Source organism: Sarcophilus harrisii, chromosome 1 (assembly GCF_902635505.1).
Source record: "Sarcophilus harrisii chromosome 1, mSarHar1.11, whole genome shotgun sequence".
Lineage (NCBI taxonomy): Eukaryota > Metazoa > Chordata > Mammalia > Dasyuromorphia > Dasyuridae > Sarcophilus > Sarcophilus harrisii.
This window is the reverse complement of record NC_045426.1, coordinates 658,678,357-658,700,343: the sequence shown is the minus strand read 5'-3', so window position 1 is coordinate 658,700,343 and position 21,987 is coordinate 658,678,357. Positions and strand designations below refer to the sequence as shown.

The 21,987-nt window shown below is 49.2% G+C and overlaps 1 protein-coding gene across 1 annotated transcript in view; it reads left to right on the top strand.

The window, feature by feature from the left end:
• Positions 1-11,711: 11,711 nt before the first annotated feature.
• NOTCH3 (notch receptor 3) overlaps positions 11,712-21,987 on the top strand; it is a 31,240-nt gene continuing 20,964 nt past the window's right edge. Inside the window, exons 1-11 of the mRNA XM_031947921.1 lie at positions 11,712-11,965; positions 14,827-14,908; positions 18,498-18,640; positions 18,751-19,086; positions 19,385-19,507; positions 19,986-20,219; positions 20,422-20,577; positions 20,659-20,844; positions 21,186-21,299; positions 21,427-21,540; positions 21,643-21,876. Of these exons, the coding sequence (XP_031803781.1) occupies positions 11,872-11,965; positions 14,827-14,908; positions 18,498-18,640; positions 18,751-19,086; positions 19,385-19,507; positions 19,986-20,219; positions 20,422-20,577; positions 20,659-20,844; positions 21,186-21,299; positions 21,427-21,540; positions 21,643-21,876 (1,816 nt within the window). The 5' untranslated portion in view covers positions 11,712-11,871. The remainder of the gene's footprint in view (positions 11,966-14,826; positions 14,909-18,497; positions 18,641-18,750; positions 19,087-19,384; positions 19,508-19,985; positions 20,220-20,421; positions 20,578-20,658; positions 20,845-21,185; positions 21,300-21,426; positions 21,541-21,642; positions 21,877-21,987) is intronic.

Sequence of the window (21,987 nt, the reverse complement as noted above, 5' to 3'; positions counted from 1 at the left end):
CACAACAATTTTGGAAGGTAGGTGTTATTATCATCCCTGTTTAATAGCAGAGGCAAAGTGACTTGCCTAGTAAATGGATTTAAACTCAGGGCTTCCCAGCACTCCATCCACCACACCAACTAGCTACTCCCCTTTCTCATCTTTCCCCAGCTTAAATATTTCAACTATACTCTTTTGTTAATAGTAAGAACCCTGAGATTAGAACCAAAAGCTATCAGGAGTAAAGATGTGATCTTTCTAGCAACAACATTCATCCCACTAGAAATGTCACAGACATTTCTTTCATACTTATGTTTGAACAAGAGCCACACTTAGCACTGATTTGAGCTTTGGAGTCTCAGTCAGTCAGTCAGACAATGAGCCTCTGCTAATGTGCCACTGTGCTAATGACTAAGAACACAAAGGCAAAAAGCTGGTCCCTGCCCTCAAGGAGCTTACAGTCTTTTGAAGGAGAAGACACGCAAAGAACTACATACAAACAAGATATAGAATGGATAAACTGGGGAAGACTTCAGAGACATAGAAATGATGCAAATATAACCAGTATAAATTCCAACAGGAGAAAGCAATGCCGACAGTACTCAAATGTATTTTCAAGACTACTAGCAGGTCTAACAAGGAAAGCCAAACTATGCAAAGTTGTTGAGAAACCAGACAATTTGTTTATGTACAAAGTAGCCCCAGATTATGGTTCTGGGTTTAAAATAAGCAGGTTCAAGGACAGTTATGGAAAATCTTAAAAAAGATTAAGAAGGATTAAGGAACAGAACAGAACCACAAGAAGATATAAGAAAGGGAAGAAGAAGGTAGTTGGCAAGACTAGGCAAGTTAAGTAAGAAAAGTAAGTAGGATAATAGAGGTTAGTTAAGCAAGCTAATAGAGTGGATTGGTGGATAGGCAAAATGGGTGCCACAGATTGGAAGTTGGTTTGAGGCTGAAGGAGAGGTGGGTGTGTCTATGTCTGTAAAGGTCTTGTGACAAAGGAAGGGAATTTGAGTGGTGTTGTCGAGTTATTAAGAAGAGATAATTGACTATAAAAGTTTTAACCTGGTGCTTAGGGTTGAGTTTTAAATACCCACAAGTAATTTTTTTTTTAAAAGGCTGAAAATCTCAACCATTATGGAGATTAAGGGAAATTGTGGGGTGATTGCAGATGTTATTTGAAATGTTATTTCTTCCATAGCTTTCTATCTATAAGCTGATCTCCCTCCTGGAAGAGAAGGAGAAGGTAGAAACCCTAAGAATGCCCAGATTTTTAGGGAGGATAAAATATTCCTAAAGGAAAAAAATGAAGCTTCAAATCTTGGTTGTGTAGTAGAAGTATGATTAAGAATGGAAGAGGGTGATGAAGAGAAGAAAGGCAAGGAAAAGGGGAGCTACAAGCTACAAAGAACTTAAGAACTTAAAGACAGATTGCAAACTCTTCTTGGAGAAGAGAGGGCTAGATGCTCTGGGGAGGAAGAAGCTGCTTGCTCTCCTAGGAATGATGTGATAGAACTACAAAAACTGTCCTGTGAGATCAGTTAGTAGAAGCAGAAAAGTCTGAGGTCCTGAGATAGAAGGATCACTTGGGGATGGGAGGGTGGGGAGTCTCTTTGTTTTTGACTCTCCTCATTTTTTCTTCCCCCTCCTCCTTCCTTTATTCACCCCCTTATTTTTTCCTCTCTTTGTCTTTCCTCTGTCTTTTTCTCTCATGTGCTGTCTTATGCTATCTCTTTTTAGATTCTCTCTGTTTTTATTTTGTTTCTTTCTCTATCCCCAATTCTCTTTTTCTCTTTCTTTTTCTTCCCTTTCTCTCTCTCTCCCACTTTTCTGTTTCTATCCTCATCTCTCTCATGCTCTCTCTCTCAGTGTCTTTCATGCTCATGTTTTCTATTTCTGCCAAGAAAATCCCAAAAGGGATCACAGAGAGTAGGATCTGACTGAACAATAACAATTAGAAATCTCTCTCTCTCTCTCTCTCTCTCTCTCTCTCTCTCTCTCTCTCTCTCTCTCTCCCTGTGTGTGTGTGTGTGTGAGAGAGAGAGAGAGAGAGAGATAATCATTGCTATTCCCAAGACTCTGGGCTCAGGGTCTTGTCTTTGTCAGGGTCTAAAGGAAGTTGGTGGCCAAAGTGGTAGCGGTGGTTCCATTTGCCTGTTAACTTGCTGCCTCCTATCTCTTCCTCAGAATCCCTGACTGCTCAGTAGGTGGGGAATGCCTGCTTCTTTTTCCACAGGAGCTGCTTCTCTTGATGAGACTTTTGAAGACTGGTCTGGAAGCAAGTCCAATTTTCTAAAGGAACAATGTGCTACTATTCCTAGGGCTTCCATACCTATCTGACTATTGGTGGTGTTTGGTCACAGTTATTGCATGGAATTATTGCTTCTTTATAATCAATCAATATTCATTAAGTGCTTATTATGTGCCAGATACTGTGCTAATTGAAATGATTTCTTCCCTCAATGATGGCTCAAGAGGCTGGGAAGAAGGCATATCTGGTAGTTGAGGTTAGGATGTGCTGTCTTTCCTAAGGCTCTTTGAATTCAAGTTCTGGTCTGTCTCCATTGGAGAGATGATGGCCAAGTGGTGGTGGTGATTTCATTTTCCTAGCACATGTCTCTCAGAGTGCCTTCCTACTTCACATAGGCTGCTTTGCCTGCCCTTTACATGACTAAACTAGGAGATGAGGAGGTTGCACATCATAAACAAAGTTTACCTAGATTTTCATCAAAGCTTTGATAAAGTTTATCATACTATATTTGCAGAGAAGATGGAGAGATATAGATCAGCAAGTATATAATTACATTCAAAACTAGTTGCATGGTCACCCTCAAAGAGAAGTTGTTAATGCTTCAGGGTCAGAATGGCAGGAGGTTTCTAGTGGGATACCTTAGGGAGATATGCTTAACCGTGAAGCTATGACTTAGATAAAAGGCATCGATGGTATAACTCATCAGATTTGCTGGTGATACAAAACTGGGAGAGATAGCTAACCCAATAAATGAGAGAATCTGGCTCCAAAAGGATCTTGGCTTGCAAGAGCTTTAGGCTGAAACTAATTAGATAAGAGGTGCATTTGTACTTGGCCAAAACAACACAACAATAACTTCACAAGTATAACAAGGGGAGGCATGATTAGGCTACAGTTTATCAGAAAAAGATCTGGGGATTTGAATGGGCTTATAGCTCAACTTGAGTCAGCAGTATGATATCAGTCAGTCCAAAACATTTATTAAGTGTCTACTGTTTGCCAGGTGCTATCTTAATAGAGATGCAAAAAAAGCACTGGGTTTCTCTGTCTCACCTAGACTGGAATCCAAGGGACTACTCATGGACATGATTTCACTACTGATCAGCATGGGGATTTTGACCTGTTCTATTTCCCACCTGGGCCAAGTTGCCCCTCCTTGAGGCTGCCTATGGTTCCCCCTGTCAAAGCTATAACTGAGAAGTCACTAAAGACATGTCCGCCTTTTCAGTAACAGGGAGTACAAGCAATTGGACTATGATTCTTAACCAGTGATTTTTTTTTTTTTTTTAGATCTTCAATTTAGTCTCCTACTCAGGAAATCCTTTTACTAGAGCAAAATGGTACCAATTTTACAATTTCTAGCCTTAGAGAGTTAAATGGGACAACTCACCGAGGGCTACATGGTCAGTGGATGTCAGAGATGGGACTTGATGGGAGATGAATCTTCTTGACTCCAAGAATAACTCTCTACTAAACCAAAAAGACAAGGAAAAAAAAGGGGGGCGGGGCAGAAAGGTAACCACTGTACAAACATGAGTTAGATATGAAACAGATGGTTTATTCCACAGAAAAGGGAATGCTCAACAATAAAGAATAATTGAGCGATTAGAAGACAATCCAGTAATTAATAGTACAATCATTTGGAGCCTAACATTGCAGCCTCATCGGAACAAAGTATTTGCTTGGCTGCTAATTATGCACTTTATATTTCAACTCTATTGCCATTGCCTCTCCAGCAGCCAAGTGGGATCTAAGCCAGACCTTTTCTGGAGATTTCCATCTCTGATGCTGACACTTTCCTTATAGCAAGCCCAGTCTTGCTTCTGCTTGGTAAGCACAGTCAATCAAGTGCATGTTGTCTGTGGCTTCCAGGATCTTTTGATGCTTATGAAGTTGGTTCTTCACACAAAAGGGCAGGAACGCCCTCCAGAGGCCTCCAGGCAAGCTTGGCTACCTGAGTCCACACTCCATGTAGGGAACAGGAACCATTATGTGGAGGTGGATAAGGACCTTTCCTCCCCCCACCTCTCCACTGGATTTGTTTTCTGGCCAGCCAGAAACTGCCTCATTTCCTACCGGGTGTGGTATCCTGTGTCATCAGCTCTTTCAGTTCAGCAACCAATGGGGCTACTTAACCCAGGGATGAATCATACATAGCCAGGAGGAGGCGGAGGATATCTGTACCATATTCAAGTTTCTACACAGTCCTCTATGGACAGGTGGAGAAAATCTCTTTGCACTTAAAGCCAGGGTGGGGAATAGGGTGGGGAAATCCATATGCATGACTAGGATGCCCCTCAAGAAGGTTGCCACCAGAGGGTGCCACAGTACATATATCCAGCCATAGTCTCTCTCCTGAGTAGCAGTCATGCATTTCCCATTGTCCACTGAATTGTCTGACGGGGATGTCCCATTGTTGTTATTCTGCCATTTTTGGATCATGTTTGACTCTTTGAGAGTCCATTTGGGAGTTTTCTTGGCAAAGATACTAGAGTGGTATGTCGGCCCTTTCTTTGGCTCATTAAGGAAACTAAGACAAAGAGAGTGAATGAAGTAATTTGCCCAGAGGCCTGCAGCTAGTGAGTGTTTGAGTCTGAGACTCTAAGTCTATGCTCTGTCAACTATGTCTCTATATTAAATTTAGCATGTCCCAAACTGAACTCATTATCTTCCCCCAAACCCCATCTCTCTTAATGTTCCCATTTCCTATTAAAGTCACTATCATCCTTCCTCCCAACTACCTAGTTTCAGAGAGCAGGTATTATCCTGCTCCTCCCTCTCCCTCATCATTTCTCTCTCTACTGCACCCTCCTCCACTTCCTTCTCTCCATTCACATAGCCACCAGGTTCAGGTCTTTATCGCCTCTTGCCTAGACAATTGCAATAGCCTCCTAATTTGGGATTTCTGCCTCAAGCCTCTCATCAGTTGCCCAAGCTCCATCCTTCCAGGATGCCAAAGTGCTTTTTCTAAAGTGCAGATTTCCTTCTATCACTCCCCTACACAGTAAATTCCAGTGGTTCTTGATTGACTCTAGAATCAAATGTAAATCTTTCTGGCACTTAAAGTCCTTCATAATTTGACTCTTGCCTTTACTACTTTCAAAACTAGCCTTTAAAAACCATTACTTCCTTCCATGTATCCTATAGTCTACCCAAACTGGCCTTCTTGCTAGCTTTTATACCTCCTTTCTCTATGCCTTTTTTCTGGTTACCCCTATTCCTAGAATGCATAACACTTCATGTCACTTCTCATGACTAACTCATAAAGGCACCTACCATATTTCTTTCCCTTTCCCTTACCCTTATTATATTCTGCAACTCAGATACACTTGAGTTGGGTTGGGTGGCCATCAGTTAATAGACCCATCATCCACTATGGATTGATTATACACTATGTTAAAGATTCTGTATTGGGCAGTGTGAGAGATATGGAGAAGTAAATATAAGATATGGCCCCTGTCCTAATGAAGTCCACAATGAATTTGTCATATAAACTGTGATTTCTCTGATTTCTCCTGAGTTTTGAGCTTCATTATATAGATCTCTTCCCCATCCCACCTTTGCACAGTGTTGACATCTCAATTCTGCCTTTTACTGTCAATGTAAGGCAAGCCTCTTTCTCTGTCTTAGCCATAGTTTTTTCATCTGTACAGTGGCGACAATCTGCCTACCATGAATGAATAATAATAACTGGCACTTATGGAGCACTTTTAAGGTTTACAAAAGCACTTTGCAAATATTATCTTGTCTGATCCTGATAATTACCTTGGAAGGAAAGGGCTGTTATTATCCCCATTTTACAAATAAGAAAACTGAGTCAAAATTTAATGAACTTACTCCGACTCAAACAACTAGTAAATATTTGAGGCCAGATTTGAATTGTTATCTTTCTGAATCTGGGTCTGGTGTATTATCTATACAAAGCCTACAATGAAGGGGGGGGGGGAGCATTTAATATATACCAATTATATTGTGCTGGATTTTAGAGATGCAAATGGAAAAAGTAAGATATTCCCTGATCTCAAGGAGTTTACACTCTAATTGTGGTTGTTCAATCAGCTCCTACTCTCTATGATCCCTTTCGGGATTTTTTTGGCAGAGATAGGAGAGTGCTTTGCCATTTCTTTCTCTAGGTCACTTTACAGATGAGGAAACTGAGGCAAACAGCACTAAAGGACTTGCCCAGGGTCACACAGCTAGTCTGAGTATTCTATCCACTGTGCCACCCAGCTGCATGCATCCTCTAGTTGGAGGACACATATTGTAAACTTTAATGTGCTAAAGACAGCTAGGCATATATTGTAGTGGATAGAGTACTACACTTGGAATTAGGAAGACCTGTGCTTAAATTTTGCCTTAGAAACTAAATTAATTGTGGCTAAGGCCATTACTCTCTTCCAATCTGTTTCCACATTTGCAGAAAGGAAACACTGATAGCTCTTTCCTCCCAAGGTTATTGTGAAGATCACCTGTGGTCATATATTTTAAGTTCTTTGCAAATCTTTAAATGCTATATAAATATTAGTTATTGTTGTTATTACTTTTAATCATTACAGAATCTCCCAAGGGAGATCCCAGAGGTCCTTCAGTTTAACCTGCACAGGAATTCTCTGAACAATCTCCTTGACAAACCTAAAAAGATAAATCACAGCAGCTAGATGATAGAATGGATAGAATGTGCTGGCACTGGAGTTAGGAGAACTTGAATTCAAATCTAAGCTCAGATTTGGAACTATGCTCAAAAAGTTATCAAACTGTGCAAACCCTTTGATTCAGCAGTGTTTCTACTAGAATTATACTCCAAAGAGATCTTAAAGAAGGGAAAGGGACCGGTATGTGCCAAAATGTCTGTGGCAGCCCTTTTTGTAGTGGCAAGAAACTGGAAACAGAGTGGATGGCCATCAGTGGGAGAATGGCTGAATAAATTGTGGTATATATATGAATATTATGGAATATTATTGTTCTGTAAGAAATGACCAACAGGATGAATACAGAGAGGCTTGGAGAAACTTACATCAACTGATGCTAAGTGAAATGAGCAGAACCAGGAGTTCATTATACACTTCAACAACAATACTATATGAGGATCAATTCTGATGGAAGTGGCTATCTTTGGCAATGAGAGGATCCAATTCAGTTCCAATTGATCAGTGTTGAACAGAACCAGCTACACCCAGTAAAAGAACATTGGGGAAAGAGTGTGGACTGCTTGCATTTTTGTTATTTTTAACCTTTCTAAACCTGATTTTTCTAGTGCAACAAGAGAACTGTATAAATATGTACACATATTGTATTTAAGATATACTTCAACATGTTTAACATATATGAGACTGCCTGCCATCTAGGGAAGGGGGTGGAGGAAAGGAAGGGAAAAATTGGAACAGAAGTGAGTGCAAGGGTCATTGTTGAAAAATTATCTATGCATATGTTTTGTCAATAAAAAGCTATAATAAAAAAAAAATCTAAGCTCAGATACTTACTAACTGGGTTACCCTGGCAAATCACGTAACCATTTGCCTCGGTTAAATGAGCTGGAGAAGGAAATGCCAAACCACTCCAGTATCTTTACCAAGAAAACCCCAAACAGGGTCAGGAAGAACTGAATATGACTGATGGACAAAATAAGATATATAAAAATGGGGAAGGATTTTATAAAGAGTAAATATTTACATTCTCATGGGAGAGGGGAAAAGGGTCTCTTCAGCACTTCATATCATTAGGAGTCTTAGGGTAGAGTAAGATGGAGGTTCTAGGAATGATTTTGTTATATCCTGATGACCCTGAAGGAAGAAAGGAAAAGAGAAAGAGGGAGAAGAATACATTGAGGGAAAATAGGGACTGGGGGAGTAGGCATCTCTTGACCCTCATTTTTGTTTGAACTAGTTAAATTGGACACACATTCACCTAACCATCCTGCCCATCCACCCTGCATTTGAAGACCTTCCAGGATGGGATGTTCAGTCCCTTCTTTGGAGAATTATAATTATTAAGAATCAATGGAAATTTTTTTTGCTTGTTTTTGGAGGCGGGTTTTGGTCTAGGTCTGGATTTCCTTCAGAAGGAAGTCTCAGGAAGAAAACTCCCTCCACCAAAACAGATCTTCAGTCGTTTGTTGGCTAGGGGCATTGAAAGGCTAAGGGATTTGGGCTGGGTCACCCAGCCCAGACACTGGACTTGAACCCTGGTCTTTGAAGCCAGTTCTCTATCTCCTAACTGGGCTTTCTGTCTTTCTGTGTACCCCTCCCCTATCCCTCCTCCACTCCATCCCAACTCCATGGAAGCTATTCTGATGGTTTTTCACCTTACAGAAGTGCTTTAGTCCCGGGCTCTCTCCTGCTCACTGCTTCCAAAGAACACCTTGAAATCACTTTCCTCTGAGTAAACAGCAGCTAAAGGGTGGGCACTAAAGTTTGTGGGTTGGAGCCCAGTCTTTGAGACATACTAACTGATAACCTCTCAGCCTCTCCATAACCTCAAAGAACTCTTTAACAATCAAAGTTACATTAACTAATTTGTATCACTGGAGGGACTTGGCATAGGAGGAGTTCCCTCCTAAGTCTAGACCAAATAAATAAATACATCCATGAATTCTCTCCGTGATTCTCTCAAGCTCCAAATAAGGGAGCAACGACACTTCTACAGATTGATAGAGGGAGGGCAGCGGAAAGACATACAGCAGGTACACATGGCCTCAGCAACAGCTTTGCTAGAAAGAAACCACACTGAAGACGTGACCCATGATATGGATGGGTAAAGCAGGACACACAGCTGGAGGGATGAAAACAGTAATATTCCATTCCATTCATATACCATAACTTATTTAAATAAATAGTTTTTGAAAGTGCTTGAGCAAGGGAAGGGTGTGACTAAAACTGGGCTTTGGGAAGATAACTCTGCTGTCTTGTACCAGAGAGAGAAGAAGAGCCATGCTATGTTTACTTTCTAGTAGGTAAGATGTAAAATCCTCGAGGGCAAGGAATCTGTTTTGTTTGTGTGTCTCCAGCACTTAACACTTTCAGGCTGGTTGCCTGACTAGGTCAATATTTGTTAAATGAGTAGAACAGGAAAAAGGTGATAAGAAGTTGAACCGTAGTGGTGGTTGGACCGGTGGCTGAAGAGACAGATACAAGAAACAGAAGAAAGAATGAAGTGAAAAAAGGTCATCATGGAGAAGTTGGTGAGATGGTAATGAGCCTTATGTGTGTCTCATGGGTTTAACCAAGGGAAGAGAAGACTCGGGATAGATTTGAGAGCAAGTATCTGAAGCACTGTTGTGGAAGAGGGATCATACTGGGTCCTAGGTGATGCCAAAGTGGATAGAGCAATGAGCCTGCAATCAGACCAACTCAGCTTCCTGAGTTCAAATCTAGTCTCAGACACTTACTAGATGTGTGACCCTGGGCAAGTTACTTAACCCTGTTTGCCTCAGTTTCCTTACCTGTAAAATGAGCTGGAGAAAGAAACAGCAAGCTAGTCCAGTATCTTTGCCAAGAAAATCCTAGATAGCATCATAGAGAGTTGGACATGACTGAACAGCAGCAGTAGCATTTGCCCCCAGGAGGTACAGTTGAGAGCAGAAGGTGGGTTTTAAAAATGGGCAGAGCTAAGATTGTTGTTGAACTTTGTTGTGACAACTACAACTACCCCAAACAAGCATGTGACAGCCTGCAGAGCTTATGAATGGGCATTCCTTCACTTGAGGTATTCAGGTAGTGACTGGGGAGACCACTAGTTAGGTATCATACAAAGGGAATTCCTTTTGCTTGTTGGGTGGGCTAAGTGATTGGCTTCTGAGGATCCTTCCAACTCTAAAATTCTGCAATTCTCCATCTCAGACATGGAGCTCCCTTGTCTCCCATGGAGGGAGAGAGAGAGAGAGAGAGAAAGAGAGAGAGAGAGAGAGAGAGAAAATGAATTTCTTTGACTCTAGTTCTTCTCCCTTTCAACCAAATTCTACAATTGCTCAGAGGTGGAAAGGATTCTTGAAGTGATCAGGGAAGGCTTCCTAGAGTCAGTGGGCCTTTGATGAGCTTTGAAAAAGGAGTAGAGTTGAGATTGGCAAAGAAAAGATCAGGAAGTATGTGGGAGGTTGTCACTGTGAAGGAGTCATCAGGAAGGACTAAGTGATGGAGAAGGCAAGTATAATCTGTTTTTATGTGGAGGATTACAGAGAAGAGGTTAGTCTTAGAAAAATGGAAAAAGAAAAGATAGCACTGGGTAGGGATACAGAAGAAATAACAAATGACAAAGAATCAAATATGGGGTAGCTAAATGACACAGTGAATAGAGCACTTGGGCCTTGAAGTCAGGAGGACCTGAGTTCAAATGTGACCTCAGACACTTAATACTTCCTAGCTGTGTGACCCTGGGCAAGTCACTTAACCCCAAATGCCTCAGGGGAAAAAAAAAAGAATCAAACATGATCTCAGAAGCTAATCTACAGATAAGCCACTGAAGCCCAGGCAGGGTATTTTACATGATTTGCCCAACAAATATCAGAGGGAGGATTTTGAATCTAGGGCTTTTGACTTCAGAATTAGTGCTCATTCCATTTTTTTTTATTGCCATTATTCCAAAACAGGGCTCTGAGTTAAATTGATATGAAGATCATATCTCCTGTAACTCCTTTACAGGAACTCTCCTAGATCTAGTTGGATGAATTTAATTATAAAGGTTGACATATCGCTAGTACTTTTTCTCATCTCTGTCACCACAACTTGGTAAAGCAGGTATTATTGTCCCCAGTTTATGGATATGGACATTGAGGTTCAGAGTCAAGTGACATTTGTCAAAAAAAAAGTCTTCTACCCAGTTAAGAGTACCAAGAAACTGGACCTTGTCCACGACATGGAACTATTGGCAGTGTTTTTAAGTATTTTAGGAATAGCATGATCATCCCTAGATGTACCTGGCACCTATGATCCCAGGCTTGGGGGGGGGGGGGAACTTTGGCTTTTTCCGGGGGAAGTAGGAACAAGTGTGGTCATGTCTCCTCAAGATGACCCCTCCCCTCCTCAGGGATATGTAGGCTTAGGATCTTGGGTTCCTGGACCTCTAAAGATTAGTTCTTCTGGAAGAGGGCGGTTTAAAGGGCAAGGCTAGAGCCTTAACTAGAGTTAAGGGATAGGGATAACAGGACCATGAACTGAGGTTAAGAAGGGAGGGGTATATGTGTGAAATAAGAGGGTGGGGAGAGGAGAAGGAAGAAGGTTGGAGGAGCAGAGGATGGGAAGCAGAGTAGGAGGCAGTGTGGTTTTTGAGAGAGAGGGGGGGGTGTAAGGGGCTGATCAGTGGAGAGATACGCCCCCGAGAAGGCGAGGACTGTTGAGAAGAAGAGGAGGAGGAGGAGGAGGGAAAAGGAGGGGAGGAGGAGGGGAGGAGGAGGGGGAGGAGGAGGAAGAGGAGGGGGAGGAGGAGGAGGGGGAGGGAGGAAGAGAAGGAGGGGAGGGATCTTTGGGGGTTGGGGCTTGGGGGGGCGGGGGCGGGGCCGGACCGGGCCTCACTTCGGCGAAGTTGGAGGCGCGGAGCTTGTACCGGGTACTTGCTCCGGCTTAGCCCGCGGCTCCCCCTTCTCTCCCATGGCTGGATAAGGCGGCGCCCGCTCCCAGAGCCCGAGGCAAGGGAGGCGAGGCACCAGGATGGAGCCCGGGGTCTGGGGCCAGGCGGTCCGCTTCCTGGGCATCTGCTTACTGGGCATTGCTCTGCTGGTCCTCTCGGGAGCTGCGGCTGCAGGTGAGGGGGGGAGGGAGAACTCGGGGGTGGGGGGCAGTGCAGCCAAACGCAAAGGAGAATGAAGAGCTCTCTGGGACAGACTATCGCCGCCCGGGCCAGAGACCCTCTCCTTCCTCCTGTGGTGGGGGGAGAGGAAGGGGAGTGGGACTTGGGGGGGGCAAACGGGGGCGTCCTCCCTCTTCTCGCCGCCCCCTGCCCTCCCCTCCCCTGCCCTGCCCTATGCTGCCCTGCGGTCAGTCCCGGAGCCTGGGAACGGGCTCTGCCGCCAGACCTTCTCCGCCCGCGCCCCCTCCCCCCTCCCCTTCCTCGGGGGGAGGCAGCGGGGCCCCGCGGCCCCGGCACAAAGGGCCCCTTCATGCGGGCCGGCCCAGGTCGCCGGCGGCGGCGGGCTCGCTGGTCTGGGGGCCGGGGAGGCTGGGCGCGGGGGGAGGGGCGGGGGCCGGGGCCAGGGGCCGGGGGGAGGGGGTCGGCTGGGCTGCGGGAGAAGTTCTCCACTTTCTATTTACTCGGAGCAAAGTTCTTCCCAGGGACTGAGCGCGGCAAGAGCCGGAGCCCGGAGCCTGGAGCGGCTCCCTTCCCTTCACCCCTCCACCAACTTCTCGCGTCTCTTAACTCCGGGGCCCCCATCCCCGCTCCCCTCCTCAAACGAGGGTGGGTGAGGGGTGGCTCTGAGCCTCCTCAATCTGGTCCTCCCACTTTCCCAGGGAATCCTCCCCCCACGCCCCCGTTCCTTGGATGGTGAGGGAAGGATTTGGGAAAGGGCACGGTCCAGGGTTGCCCATGTGCTCTTCCCAGGGATTGAGGAGTGTTGGAGAGAAGGGTCAGAAATGGGGGAATCCCTATTACTTGCTCCTCCGAGCTTGGGGGTCTTTTGCCCCCTCCCTGAAGGAGAGGGGGGGGTGGTGGAGGGGCTCTTCCCCTCCCCCTTCAGGGACAATGGCTTCGCCGTCTAGACACCCCCTCCCCCTCGGCTCCCTCGCCTCGGTCCTAGCCCTTTCTTCTCGCAGACAATGCCGGAATGTGCGCACCCCCTCCCCAACTCTGGGCTGGCTAGTCGGGCAGAGGGGAGGGGGACGAGGGGAGCCCGCAGCAGCTGCGGGGCCGCAGCCCAGATGCGGGGGCGGCGGCGGCGGCCCATTTTCACATTTACTAGCGGCAAAGCGGGGAGGAGGGGTTGCCATAGGGCTGGGGAATAGGGGGGCTACGGCCACACCACCGGGAACTCCAGGCCACTCCAACGGGGAGAACATAGGGCCTCGGCTCCGGCTGGGTTATAACTTAGGCTGGCACTCCCGTGGGAACTTGTAGGTCTAGTGAGATTACGGAGCTGATCCGAGGGCTTCAGTCCCGCCCTCCCCCTTTTGGAGCCTTCCTCTAGGGCACAGCCCTGCCCCATCTGCCTGGCGCAGGAGCCTGGGAAAGGCTGTGCCAAGCCCTGAGATGGCCCCCCAGGGTTTACTGTACAGGAAACTTCCTCCATCTCACTCAATTCAACTCGTGGAGGAGGGGGTACATGTGAAGAAAACAGGATCCCAATCCCTGAAGACTGAGAAAATTCAACCTCATTCTCGTTAAAATGTCCTGAGAAAGAAAAATTGGATATTATCTCTTTTTTCCAGATGAAAAAACTGAAGGCAGAGGAAATTATTTGACATGCTTAAGGTCACACAGTGTAAATTAGTGGTAGAACTTGGACTGAAATGACATCCAGAACTAGGTTGAGGACTTTTCCACTTTCTCACTTGCCCATAGCATCCCTTACTCTGTCCCTTGAGCTACAGAACTCAGCGTACCCCATAAGAACACTGCTCACAATATCCATCCTTGGCTAGGCACTGTCCACTTACTTTGCTCGTGCTTGGTGGGAAATTGGTGATTGATTGAATCCCAGCCCAGTCCAGCTGTGTGCAATGGGCAAGTCACTTTAGTTCTCTGATTAACTTCTTTTTAAAGAAGGAAGACTAATCTGGCACCATCTACTCCATGGGACTTTTGTCAGAATAGATACCTTATAGCGGTATAGAAATGGGAGTGATGACGACAATGACAGCGACTGGAGGCTGGCCTGAGATGAGTGATGTAGGTGTGACCAGTTACAGTCTGGGAGAAAGCTCTTGTGTTCATGCTATAAAGAAGTGGAAACCAAATGTCTCCTCTCCTTTCAGGCTTCTACAAACACCCTGGCTCTCATCTTTTCCTCTCCAGATGACAGAAGCCCCCTTTTCCCCAAGCCTTGCCCCCTTCCAGGTGTCCTGAATCCCTAGCTCTGGACATCCTCTGCTCTTAGAACTTAACTCCTAGCCTTCAGCTAGCTGTTCCGTCCCATATTTTTACCCCTACAGCTTAGGTGGCCCCAGGGGGCCTCTCACATCTGGCTGGCACTGGTTTCATATACCCCTCCCCCTGCCAGGGGTTTCCTCTGATCAACCCTATTCCCTGTCCTCTGGCTGAGCTGAGCTGGGGTGGGGGGCACGGAGCCCCAGGTGGTAGCAACAGCTGCAGAGCATAATGGTGCCTAGGCTGCCCAAACAGCTGGTAGGGAGTAGTGGCCGTGGGAACTTGTTTGGGAGGGGGAAGACGCTTCCTTTGTCATGCCCCCAAATCTCCTTCTTAGCAGCCCCAGCCTGCAGCTGTTGGCTCAAGGGGGTAGGAGATAGGAAGCAAGCCCAGGAAAGTCTGGGTTCCAAAAGCCTGGATGAGAAGGGCAGGATGTTTGGGCCCCAGGGCCATCCCTAGTTGGGAGTTGGGGGTGGAGGGAAGGGGGTGGTGGATGGAAAGGAATGTATCACTGCCTTCAATTTCCCTCTGGGTATCTTTCTCAGAATAGACTGACGGGCTGTCCTTTTCCCTTCTCCCCACAGCCCCCCAGTGCCTGGACGGAGGGAACCCCTGTGAGAATGGAGGCCGATGTACCCTGCTGTCCAATGGGGAAGCTGCCTGTTTGTGAGTTGGAGTGGGTGGGTGAATTGGGGGGCAGAGGGTGCTTGGAGGTTTGTGGGCTTGGGGACTTGAAGGAAATAGGGAGGAAGCCCTGGAAGGCCCTAGGGAGTAGCTAAATTAATCCTTCCCAGGCCTTCTCCCCCAACTGCTTCTTGGAATAAAGGAGGGGGGAGGGATGGGGAGGCAGGATGATCCAGAATTAGAGGAAAGGGTTCATGGGAGCCTACAGTTTAATGCTGGAAGGGACTTTAAAGATCACCCCTCCCTTCACAGCCCTGACTAGCCGTTGGATAATGATGGGGAGAAGAGTTCTGGTACTTGTGAGGCTCCTCAAGTTCTACTTGGCCCCTGAGCTACTTCTCTCTCTGACCCCTTCCTATACCCCCTCTATGTGTTCCCTTTAGAAGGGCCAGTTCTTTCCTCCTGACCCTTATCACAGCATTGGGGTTTCCCTGATGTGATTGCATCTTCTCCCCAGAAATGGCACTGAGTTTATTTGAAGGGATGTGGGGGGGGGGGATCCCAGGGTCTGACCCCAGGAAGGACAGTTTTTCTCTGAGCCAGCTTCTCCAAGGAAATATCCAGGAGATGAACTTCGAGAATTATAGAGGTTTGAATTTGGAGATTATCTAGATTTGCAAAAGCAAGTTGATTTGCCGATGGTCATGGGGTAGCGGACCTGAGGTCAGAGCTCTGATCCGTCTGATCCTAGACTTTCAGAGCTAGAAGGAAACTAGGATTTCTTGCTGAACCTCCTACAGCTTTCCTAATAAATGATCATCTCCACCCTACCTCTGGCCCCAACAAGTTGTCAGTGAGTCTCTGGATTTTATTCTAGCATTCCTTCAGCAAACATTTTAAAATGCCTACTATGTGCCAGGCAGTGTGCTAAGCATTACAAAGATGGGGAACAATGCCTGCCCTCAAGAACCTCACATTTTATCAGGGAAACAACACAATTTACATACCCTATACTTTCTATATGTTCTTTCATGTGATCCTAATAATAGTCCTGCCAAGTAGATGCTATGATTATCTCCATTTTGCAGACGAGGAAATCTGAATAGGGGCAATTACATGACTCTTTAGTGGGGTCACACTGATAGTAAATTGAGCCTAATTTGAACTCAGGTCCTTTTGCCTGACTCTTTATCATTCTAGCCATTATGCTAAGTTCCTCATGGGTACACTAAAGACCCCTAGATGGGGAATTTCTCTCAATATAGACTGCACACTGGCTGTCTTCAAGATTGCTGAGAGTTTTCGAGTCCAGAATCAGTTACCATGAGTGTATTAAGTGCTTGTAGTATAATAAGACGGGATAGGTTCTCTCACTGGTAGAGATGCAGATACAATGAATACAATAATTCTTATTTTCAAGAAACTGACATTCAAATCGGGAAACCAAAAGTACAAATGTAATTTGTGATGTAATGTAATGTAAATGTAAACTTACACAGCCCCCCACCTTCTCCCACACCTGTACCTATGTATTTTACATGCATACTTTATCATAAGGCAGCCGTCTGGGGCAGAAGGGAGACTCAGACCCAAGTTTTCCTGGTTCCGATAGGCTGTCTAAGCGCTATCCGTGAATACAAAACAGAAATAAGTACAAAATAAATTTTTTCTGGAGGGGAGGCACTAGCTGAAGGGATCGGGAGAAGTCTTCTGTAGGAGGGGATGCTGGAGCGGGACATTGCCTAGAGGCTCCCCCATCCATCACAGATGGGAAGGAAATTTATACGGGCTGGACCACGCCGCGGCTTGTAGGAGAAAAGGTTGGGGAAAGGGTGCTCCCGGGCCATGCACAGGCACGCACCGGATGGCTTGGGAGGGAGGCTGAGTGAGGTCACCGCTTTGAGGGATACCTCCCACGTGGGCCCTGGTAGCTTGAAATGGGATGGGAAGCAGGTATAGGAAGTTGCACATGCGCTTTAGAAGCCGCCCCGGCTCAGCCCCCTACCTCGAGGTGTGCTGCGGAATGTGTGGGACAGGTGGATGAGCTCCGCCCCCCGAACAGGTGAATCACCGGGAATCCCGGCACCTGGCCTGGATTTTCCCCAGGATCGGGCGCCACCCTCCCCCAGCGCTGTGCTTTCCCTGCCACTCGGGCCCTAGCCTCTGCAGGGACTCCAGCAAAACCAACCCTGCTCTCCCGCCCCGAGCTCTGCCCCGCGCTCCCCTCCCCGCCCCAGGAGGCCGCAAGGTGGCTAGAAAAGAAGATCTGAGTTTGAATTCGCTACATGACCTGGGGCAGATTTTTCTTCGCCCTGAGACTGCGTTCTCATCTGTAAAATGGGGAAAGGGCTGGGTAGTGATGGATAAAGGGCTTCTTCAACTCCCAACCTTTTTGGGTTTCACTGTTGGGAAGAGTGAAAGGGGGGGAAGGGAGGACATGTCTAGGCTGGGCGGGGCCTGGGCCGGAGTTTGGGTTGAAACCAGCTAAACCGGTTGGTTGGAAAGGCTCTGGGCTGGGCTGGGCTGGGCAGGGAAGGGGAAAGGAGCGTGAGAAAGGACCTGAGGCCGTGGAAGGAGGGGCCGGGAGTCTGTCAGTTCTGCTCCCCACCCCCACCCCACTGAGGCTGGAGCCCATCCCCATTCCCACAGTGCTGTGCTGAGAGTCCCAGGCCCAGCCCCTGAGGGACCTGACTCAAACGGAGGGAGGGAGGGAGGAAAGAAGGGACCCAGGCCTCCCTGCCGTGACTCGGCCCCCCAGCCCCGGGGATGGAAGCTTGGCTCTCCGCACAAGCCCGGGCTGCTCCCCTATCCCTGTGGCCAAGTTGGGGACGCTGGAGTTGAGTCTTATGGGGCCCCTCCTCACCCCACCTCCTGGCCTCTCCCTGCCCCAGCCCCTTCCCCCAGGTCTGCTTTCGGTTATTGGGATCCCGGCTGAGCGCCTCTCAGAATGGCTGGCCCCAGCTTAGCCCTCTACGCATCAGTAAAAAGCCATCCGACTTCAGGCTCCCCTCCCTTCCCCTCTAACCAAATATGGGGAGACCCTGGGGTTTCTTTCCTGTCTTCAGTTCCCACGGAGTCAGAAAGTCAAGTCTCTCCCCTAGCTGCTAGTGTCTCCTCTGCTTCCTCCTCTCCCATTTATCTTGTATTTACTTAATTTGTTCACTTGTATCCCCCCAATAAACTTTAAATTCCTTGAGGTCTGAGGTGGTGTGTATTCAGTTTCCTTGGCCCCCAATTGTGCTTAGTAAATGTTGGATTGGATTGGATAGTGACCTTAGACAAGTCATGAGGCCCAGGTCTCAGTTTCCTCTGCTGTAAAATGGGGAGGGAGGGATTGGATATGTCTGCTGCCTGACTCCAGCTTTGTAGCTGGAGAGGTTATGAAATTCTAAGTTAATTGTACTCTCAGGTGATGAGTAGAGGCTCTTTCCTCCAGGGATAGTAAGGATAGAGAAAGACTGGGACTGGCATCTCAGAGCCCTTCTCCTCTTGCTTCCCCTTTTATTCTTCCCCCTAATACTCTTCCCTTCCAGATCCCCATGCTGATGAGCTTAGGACCCCTCCTGAACCTGGTGATAAGACTATCTGCCCCTGCACCCCCCCTCATCCCAGGACCTCTTCTGATTTTCAGGTGCCATCCAGGGCTAATGGGAGATCGATGCCAATTTGAAGACCCTTGCCACCATGCTCCATGTACCAATGGGGGTACTTGCAAGAGCTCCCTGCTTCAGGGCACTGTCCAGTACTCATGCGTCTGTCCCCGGGGATTCCGAGGTAAGGAGCCGTAGCTGAACCGAGGGCCTGAGCTCGGACTGTGTCCTGCCCAGGTTGTATCCCCTGGACCCAGGCCCACTTGTATTTCTGTCTCTTTCCTTTCCCTGCAGGACAGGACTGTTCCTTCATCGATCCTTGTGCTACTAACCCCTGCGCCAACGGGGGCCGCTGCTTCAGCAACCACAATCGTTACAACTGTACCTGCCCCGCTGGCTACCAGGGCCGCACCTGCCGCAGTGATGTGGATGAGTGCCGGGTGGGCACTGTGTGCCAACACGGGGGCACCTGCATCAATGTCCCGGGCTCCTTCCGCTGCCAGTGCCCAGTGGGCTACGCTGGGCCCCTGTGTGAGAGCCCTTCGGCCCCTTGTGCCCCCTCCCAGTGCCGTAATGGGGGCACGTGCCACCAGACCGGGGAGTTCACGTATGACTGTGCCTGCCTGCCGGGTGAGCTGCTAACTTCCCAAGGGGAGGAAGAGAGGGAAGGGCAGAAGTGGAGGGCTCGGGCCCAGGCTCCCCAGAGCTCGTCTGGCTTCAGCCATGGCCCGCAGGGGGGCTGGAACCAGGAAATGGGCAGGAAGCTGCCTCGTGTGGGGAAGGAAGCAATTGTCCCCAGAGCCAGGACCTCTCTTCCTGTTACACTCTGGGGCCTGATTGCTTCAGGCCACGAGGCGGAAGCCGCTCTCCCCCCAGTCAAGCTGACCATGAGCCCTCTCTTCTCTTTCTCCGACTTATACCGTGCCAGGCTTTGAAGGGCATGACTGTGAGGTGAATGTGGATGATTGTCCAAGGCACCGCTGCATGAATGGAGCTACTTGTGTGGATGGCGTCAACACGTACAACTGCCAGTGCCCCCCGGAGTGGACAGGTGGGAAACTGGCCTGGGCCCCGGCAGGCTCCCGAGCTGGGCCCGTGCTGCCCTCATCGCTGGGACTGGACCCAGCTAGGGGACAGGGAGGAAGATGGAAGTGTCAGGTCTGTCAGGCTGCGTGGCAGGCACCATGACCCCACCTAGGCTGGGGCAACCTGGATTTTGCCTCTAAGGTGCTGAAGATAGCACTTGCAGCTTCTCAGTAACCTTGAAACAACTGTGTTTAGTATCTAGTGCCTAAGAATAATGAATGAAAACGGAGGTAAGTAGCAGCTGGCAGGTACCATCGCAGGCAAACTTGTCCCCAACCCATCCATCCTTCTCCCGGTTTCTCCAAGAGAAACCCCTGGTCCCAGGCATCCCTTGTGACCCCGACTCAGGATGTTGAAATTGTTGGTTCGTGGCCCCGGGGACAGTGGGCCAGGCAGCCTGGGCCTGTCTAGGGGCACAGCCCTCCCTCCTGTTCTCCCTGCAGGCCAGTTTTGCACAGAAGATGTAGATGAATGCCAGCTGCAGCCCAACGCCTGCCACAATGGGGGCACCTGCTTCAATACCCACGGGGGGCATAGCTGTGTCTGTGTCAACGGCTGGACGGGCGAGAGCTGCAGTGAGAACATTGATGACTGTGCCTCGGCTGTCTGCTTCCATGGGGCCACATGCCATGACCGCGTGGCCTCTTTCTACTGTGCCTGTCCTATGGGCAAGACCGGTGAGCAGTCCCTTTCTCCCATTGCCCGCCATGGGATGTTCTTCCCTTTAGTCCCTGGGCTCAGGCTCTCCTGGCTCTCCACCTTTGAGCTTTCCCTGCCTTTGGGGTACCCTGGTCTGACGTCCTGGGTTCAGGTTCTGGGCAGGGACAGAGCAGGCTGCTCGCACTGGGGCCCTTGACCCTCGCTGCTGGCCACCCACAGGGCTCCTGTGCCATCTGGATGACGCCTGTGTCAGTAACCCGTGCCATGAGGATGCCATCTGCGACACTAACCCTGTGAACGGGCGGGCCATCTGCACGTGCCCCCCAGGATTCACCGGGGGAGCCTGTGACCAGGATGTGGATGAATGCTCCATCGGTAAGGCCAGGGGAGAGCCGGCGGCCACGGATCGGAGGGCTCACTGGCCCGCAGTGGTCCTCACCAGCCCATCCATTACAGGGGCCAATCCATGCGAGCACTTTGGGAAATGTGTGAACACCCAAGGCTCCTTCCAGTGCCAGTGCGGGCGGGGGTACACAGGCCCACGGTGTGAGACAGATATAAACGAATGCCTCTCCGGACCCTGCCACAACCAGGCCACCTGCCTCGACAGGATCGGACAATTCACCTGCATCTGCATGGCAGGTATGGGGTTGTGGGGCTGGGGTGGCCGGGGGCAGCCTGGGGATGGGAAGCTGAGCCTTGGATGTGAGGATGGGGCCGGGAGGCCCAGGAATGGCGGGCACAGGGGGAGGATCCGCTTCCCACCTTGGGGCATGGACTGTGCCAGGAGTGGGATCTCGTGTTCCTCCCCAGCTCCTCCCCCAGACTTGTGGCAGGGTTGCGGTGTCCGTGCTCCCCTGCCTTGTCCAAGCGCTCTCTGCCCTTTGGGTCTGGGGTGGAGGATGAGTGATTGGGGAGGGAGACACCAAGTGGGGCTGGTGGGACTGGAGGATGGGGGGTCACCACCTTCTGGGGGCTCTCAGGATTCACAGGCACCTTTTGTGAGGTGGATATCGACGAATGTCAGAGTAGCCCCTGTGTGAATGGTGGCCAGTGCCGTGACCGAGTTAACGGCTTCAGCTGCACGTGCCCCTCAGGTGAGGAGACCGCGGTGGGGCTGGATGTACTCAGAGGGCATCCTGGCAAGGGAGGGGAGGCTGGGGGTACAGCCAGTGGGCCTCAGGCTGGGGATCTGCTCCTCACTGGGACCCTTTCTCCCCCCAGGCTTCAGCGGTACCATGTGCCAGCTGGATGTGGATGAGTGCGCCAGCACGCCGTGCCACAATGGGGCCAAGTGCGTGGACCAGCCCGATGGATACGAATGTCGCTGTGCTGAAGGTGAGCGCCGGGCCCTCTCTGGGCCTCAGCTGGTGCCTGCCACGGGGAGGAGGGAAGGTCTCTTTTCCCACGGGTGACTTCCTTCCCCATGCCTTGCCACAGGCTTCGAAGGCCCCCTGTGCGAGAACAACGTGGACGACTGCTCCCCAGACCCCTGCCACCATGGGAGCTGCGTGGATGGCATTGCCAGCTTCTCCTGCACCTGTGCCCCTGGCTACACGGGCAGCCGTTGTGAAAGCCAGCTGGACGAGTGCTACAGCCAGCCTTGTCAGCATGGCGCCAAGTGCCTCGACCTCGTCAATAAGTACCTGTGTTACTGCCCCCCCGGCACCTCAGGTGGGCCCCCGCAGACGGAGGGATGCTGGGGAAGGAGGGAGGGAATGGCGGCTGGGGAGGGGACGGTGACTGGGGAGGGGGCGGTGGGCCTGAACTGCTCATCAACTCTTC